Raw genomic sequence first — 6,216 nt, 5'->3', positions numbered from 1 at the left:
AAGAGTGAAAGGGAGCTGGAGAGCAAACACTGACAGAAGAAGTATACATTTTGCTCTACAACTCTTAGCATCTGACATGAGGAGAAGTGACAGGCAGTGCTGTGAACAAGAATCAAAGTCTGTGATTTTGTTCTCTTAAAGTAACAAAAACCATTGCTCTTACCACCGCTTCAAAATAAAATATGCGTCTATTAGAAGAAAAATTCTCAAATTCTTGTTTTCATAGCAAAATGGCCAAGCTGGAAGAGTTGGAGGAAATTGATATTAGTGGGAACAAACTGAAGGCCATTCCAACAACCATCATGAACTGTAGACGTATGCATACTGTAATTGCTCACTCCAACTGCATTGAAGTCTTCCCAGAAGTCATGCAGCTTTCTGAAATAAAGGTATGGAACGAATGTGCTTTGGAAGAAGCAAGCGTAGTGCAATTCTACCAATTCTCTTCTGCCCTCAGGTCTCTCATTGCTATGGGATAGTATATTCTCAGAGAGTATGGGGATCTGACAGCTGCTTTCTCCTCTGAAGTCATATGCAAAATATTTGCCCCTGTGCAGCCTCAGAGTGGAACGAAGAGGAGCCTCAAAATCTGATTTTATGCCTACCTTGGTTGCACGGTATCTTTTCTGCCAGATAAGTGTTAATTGTCTTCCTGTGGCAGTCTGTTATGATATGACTTAAACATTTGGCAAGAGCTATGTGTAATTAACTCTTGCTGTCTTGGCAGTTGGTTGATTCTGTAGGAATGGACTTTGTTCAGAGCGCGTCTTAAAAACCGCTGAAGCTGCAGAACAGGATAGGCCTTGGGGACAGAGATAAATCCAGGAGCACAGGATTTGAGTATTTAGGCAATCTACTTTCATTTTCCTAATTGCAGTCATATTTTGCACGACGGGGGGATTACCTAATCCGTCTCCTGTCTGTGTTTCCAGAAGTAATTCTGTACTTTTCTCAACACTTCTTTTTGAGAGATGCATTCTTCACTTTACTACACTGATGAGCACTACTCATTACCTTTTGTGAATCAAGTTCCTGCTTCTCACCTGGCTCTAGTGCAGAATAGTTTGCACTGTGTGCCCTTTCTGCTGGACAGAGCTGGGAGACAGTTGTCTCACAGCATACAAATCTTGTGATACAGCAGAAAAATCTGTCCTTCTCTGAGGCTGAGAACTGATTACCTATTCAGGGACACAAAACAACTTAAGTGTCCTTCTGGCGCTTTGTGAAGTCAAAAGGCTAAGTTCCCAGCCTGCTGTGTGTGCCTCAGTGTCTGGGGTCATGGAAAGCAGCAGGAGCAATAATTCTGTTGGACAAGCGAGTATATGTAAAGATGAGCTTTGTGGTTTCAGCCAGGAAATCTCAAACAAACTCGTGGGTATTTGAATACTCCTCCCTCTTTGGAACAATGGCCAGAGGAAGCAGAGGGCCATTTAGAATCAATCAGAAGTAAAGCCTTTTTTCATAGAGGAAGAATTGGGGTGGGGGAGCGAGGCTCTACATGGTAAACATTTCTTTAAAAATATGAGGGTGGTGTTAACAAAAATAAAAAAAAAGATAATGGAAACATGTAGGGATAGGGAACAGTCACCTTTTTCCTTTTGTTTGTGCATCTTGGGGAAAAACTGAATGGTTTATAGAAGTGTCATATTTAAAGTGCTACTTGGCCACATTGAGCAGCAAAATGTTCTTGGAAGAGCTGGCAGGTTCTTCCTGCTGGTTCCCTATGGTTTAGTTCTCTTCATCAGAAGAAGGAGATGTGGACGTCACTAAGTATTGTTTTTTCTTCAGCTAAGTGTTTTAGGAATGCAGGGATAACATGTGTGGCTTAATCTAAGAGGGCAAAGTGTTCTTTGGCTCCACCTTTGTGGAAGGAAAATGCCTGGTCCGTACTCAAGCCTAGTTTTGACTTACATGAGACGAGTTCATGTTGGGCATAAGAGTTCTTCTGGCCTTTCGGTGATTTCTCTAGGTCAGGGTTGGTGTTCAGCAGTCTGGAGATTAAGCATGTGCTGCCTGCCTGTATCCATTTCTTGCCCTTACCTGAGCTCCTTCTTAGATACAGGATAGCATTCAAAATATGCCAAAGTAAGTGCAGAATTTATTGCTTTAACTGTGGATTTGGTCACTTGGTGAAACAAGCTTGTTTGTAGCAGAGCACAAAATCGTATAGTCTGATGTCGCCTCTGTGAGTATATCATATTTGATGATTAATTTTAACTGAAGTGGCATTCACTCTAAACTCCTGGGGAAACTCTGTTACCTGAGGTAATGGCTGTTTCGCTTCTGTATTTAATTAGCCTTGAGAGGCTGACATACTATGTTTTTGGTGTCAGTGTCACTGGAACAGTTAGTAGCAGCAGTTACTATGCTGTATGAAATGATTTCAGAAGGAAGGCTAGTGTAAATTATGATGCTTTTACAATTGCAATAACTCTGGGACTTCCAGACAATAAGTCATTTTAAAGATGTAATTGTCTCTGAGCCTGTTTTACACACTAGAGTCAAGGCTGCAGAAGTTGTATTGTCCTCTCTTCTAAAGAGCCTAGCAGAGACCTCAGAAATACCTTGCACAATACATTTTTGGGGGGTTTATTGTCTTTTGTGACAGGTATTTATACTGTCAGAGTTAGGTTTGCACACCGAAATGCCTTCTGCAAACGGCCGAGCAGCCGGAAGCACATACACCTGAGTCAGTGCCCCAGCAGACTCTTCTCTGCAGCTGTTGTTTGACTTCCATTTCCTTGCCTTACAGAAGAAAAAAGCCAAATAGGTTAATATTGGTACGACCACCTTCAGCTACAAGTGGAAATAACCCAAGTCCCTTGAAGCGTTGAATACAGCAGTTACAAAGCTGTGAAAGCAGCAGCCTAAGCAAATGCTCCCTGTTAAACCCTGTCTTCCAGCTGGCCCATCCAGTGCAAAATCCTGTGCAGTTGCAGTTGTTCCTCTGGTGCTGCGTGGGTGGGGCAAAACCAGTCTGCATTAAAATAACACAGGAGGAAATTGGGATAAGTTAGGAAATAAGCTTTCCTGCTTGTCTGAGGAGTAGAACAAGGACTAAATTTAACACAGACCCACAGCAAGTCCCTCTGAGCCTATTTTTCAAGGAGTACGAGTAACACCTAAGAAATTCCAACCTGATAAATAAGCCATCTGCACTAGTGCCTAGGGACCAAGGGATCTGCTGTAGAGTGTCACTGTCTTTGGTGCGCTGGGAATTTAAGGAGAACAATGAAATTACTGGTATTTGTACTTTTCATTCCAGCATGCTCTTCCATCAAATATGTAATTGCATGGAGGTGTTGAACACAGCAAGGCCTGCTGGAAGCTTCCTTAATCTGCAAAGTAATTACTGGCTTTCTGGAAGCATCAAGGAATTGTGCAGAGGGAAAAAGCTCACTGTAATAACTGCTGCTAAGCTGTCTACTATTTTGTTTGCGTGACAGATTTGAACTTTGATTTCCTTATCAGGCTTAGATAACGTCAGCAGTTTGTTCTCCATAGATAATAAAGCCTCCATGTTAGACAATCTTGGGATTCAAGATTTGGGTCAGAAATTTTATATTTCCATTGCGCTGATTTAATAAAGTGTTGAGAGACTTTTCCAGGATTTACTAGGTTATCTTATGTCTCCTTCCAGCTCAGGAACCAATGTCTTTGAATATACTTAAAAAAATGAAAGTGCCACGGTCTTTCAGAAAGATGTGGATAGTCCTTCCGTCCTCTATTAAATACCAACCTGCTCTGTCCTCTCAGAATTACTTTGATTTTTTTTTTTTTCCAGTTTTTGGTGCATACTACACTAGTCATCCTGTAATAGGGTTTGGAGAGTTGATTTTGTTCTCATATGCCCTATTTTGCCTTGTGTATTGACTTCCATCTGGATACGCAGCTTTAAACAATGTTTGGGGATTTTGTCATTCTAGTGCACTTGTTGTAGCTAATTTGTGCTTAGCTGGTGGATAGCCTGCAAGTTTCTCTGCTGTTTTGTATTTTTGAAATATTTAAACTTTATTTTTTTCACTTGTTTTATTGATTTCATATTTAAATACAATCCATCTAAGATGACACTAATTAAAACCATGTTTAAAACGGCTACAGTATTTTTTCCCTCTTCTACTCCTCCATTCCACATACATTAATAACACTGCTTATTTTAATATCCCTCAGTAAATACTGAATTCCTGGGAGCCTGCTCATAGTCATTTGGAGGAGAGACTACTATGCCAGTCACTTAGAAGCCCCAGCTGTACTTATCTCCATTTCCTTTGTCTATTAAGAGGCTGTTTTTATTAATAACATTTTTTTTAAATACTGTAAAAATCCACTGACCATCTTTATCTCTGTGAAGAGCAGACAAAACTTATTGGTTTTGTAACAAGACGACACCTGACTAGAGATGGAAATGGAAGGAACATATTTCTAGGTGTCCCAGGCATCTGGCAAGATGGCTGAATGCCATGTAAGAATTTCTTTTGTAAGAGCCACTTACTTAAATTAATGGTCTTAGGTCTTGGTTGCAGCCTTTATTGTTCATGAAACATGCATTACCACATTTAATCAAAATTTGTATGATCTTGATGATAGCTGAGTTCTCTTGCTTTTTTGGCTGCTTTCCTTTTGCAGTGTGTGGACCTAAGCTGCAACGAACTGAGTGAAGTGACATTGCCTGAAAACCTGCCTCCAAAACTGCAGGAGCTGGACCTGACTGGAAACCCCAGATTAGCCCTGGATCACAAAACCCTAGAGCTTCTGAAGTAAGTTGCCTTACAGAGTAGGGAAGGAGCAGAAGGATTCTAGATGTGAAAACCACAATACAGAGAAGTGGTATCTCTTTTAAGGAATATGGTTCCCTTTTGCCAGTGGATCAGAAAGTAACAGATTGTGTGAATAGGTCAGAAATTGATGCTGCATTGAAGAGGACGACTTACCCACTTCTGTGCAGTTGCTTTCAGCTGTAACTCCTGGAGGGGTCTGCTAGTCTGGTGTAACCACTGTTGGGCCAGTTTGATTCCATTTTACTTCTCACATTAGCCAAAAGACGTATTTTATACCACCAATGAGATGTCAGTAGCTGCTTGCTATATCTTTTTCTCACATTCATCTGCTTGGGTCTGTCTTTGCCATTGTGCTGCTTTTACCTCTTCACATACTGTTTCTTATTCCCCTTCATATGTCTGCTTCTGTCCTAAAAATTGTATATTTTTTTGTATTTAAACTGCTAAAGACTCACATCTCACACTCTGTTTGCAGCAAAACTGGTTCCTTTGCTTTGGTACCCTCAGTTTCCTTCCTGTCTACCTGTTTGTTTTCTGCACTGGGACTTAAGTGCCATCCATAACTGAAATTCCCCAAATGCTTTGTCACTTCTTCTGCAGTGTGTTGGGAAGCTGTTGCAGTAAACCGGATAATCTGTGGACAGTGGTGCTGCCTTGAACTTTTCTTACGTCCTGTAAGAAACTGCACCAGCTCCAAGTTTCCTTCTAAATCTCTTTTATTCTTAAACTTAAGAAAAAATTCTTAAAAATTCTTGAATGGTTTCAAGGAGGATTGATGTACTTTTTAGGGGTTGAGCAGGTACTTCATGTTGTTTGCTTTTAACTGGTTAAGATCAGACACTGGAATAGTAACCCTAATCTGTTGTGCAAGCAGGGGAAACTTAAGGTGTGAGTTTACTTTTAGCTTTAATCAGCAGATCTTCAAAATATAGGTGGAAATTTGAGTAATGATGATTTCTCACATATAAAAACAAGAGTCCATGTTCTGCAGCAGACAGTGAAAAAAGGGGCATGCCTCTATTTTCAGAGCTGCTTTGTCGCATACAGGAAATCTTCCTGAAGAAGCACTGTGTAATATTGCTCTGGTTCATGGGGGAAAAAATATGTATGTTTTATAGACTTAATGAATGGTGTCAAAACTTAGTGAAAGATCAGCTTTTCTTGTGTATAACCCAGCAGACAAGATGGGCACACATTCTCCTGCCATGATAGTATTCAGGCATCATGCATGGTAGCATTATAGTACAAATTGAAATTCTAAGTAGTTGAAGAGTAGTGTTGCCCAGTTATATGCCATATTTTCACTGGCATGTGTGTGGTCCATAATTCACAGGAAACTTTTCCCTTTGTGCGTTTTGCTTGCTATTTGTTTTGGCCTTGGGGGTGTGAGTGGGTTTTTTTTGTTTGGTTGATTTTTTGGTTTGTTTGTTTGGGGGGG

At 40.5% G+C, this 6,216-nt stretch overlaps 1 protein-coding gene across 1 annotated transcript in view; it reads left to right on the top strand.

Annotated features, from left to right (window-relative positions):
* PHLPP1 (PH domain and leucine rich repeat protein phosphatase 1) overlaps window positions 1-6,216 on the top strand; it is a 64,575-nt gene that overhangs the window by 48,495 nt on the left and 9,864 nt on the right. The window contains 2 exon segments of the mRNA XM_017738599.1: window positions 227-389; window positions 4,627-4,757. Coding sequence (XP_017594088.1) covers window positions 227-389; window positions 4,627-4,757 — 294 coding nt within the window.

This window comes from Corvus brachyrhynchos, unplaced genomic scaffold (assembly GCF_000691975.1).
Source record: "Corvus brachyrhynchos isolate BGI_N302 unplaced genomic scaffold, ASM69197v1 scaffold237, whole genome shotgun sequence".
Lineage (NCBI taxonomy): Eukaryota > Metazoa > Chordata > Aves > Passeriformes > Corvidae > Corvus > Corvus brachyrhynchos.
The sequence above is the reverse complement of the archived record's forward strand: the minus strand, read 5'-3'. Positions and strand labels throughout refer to the sequence as shown.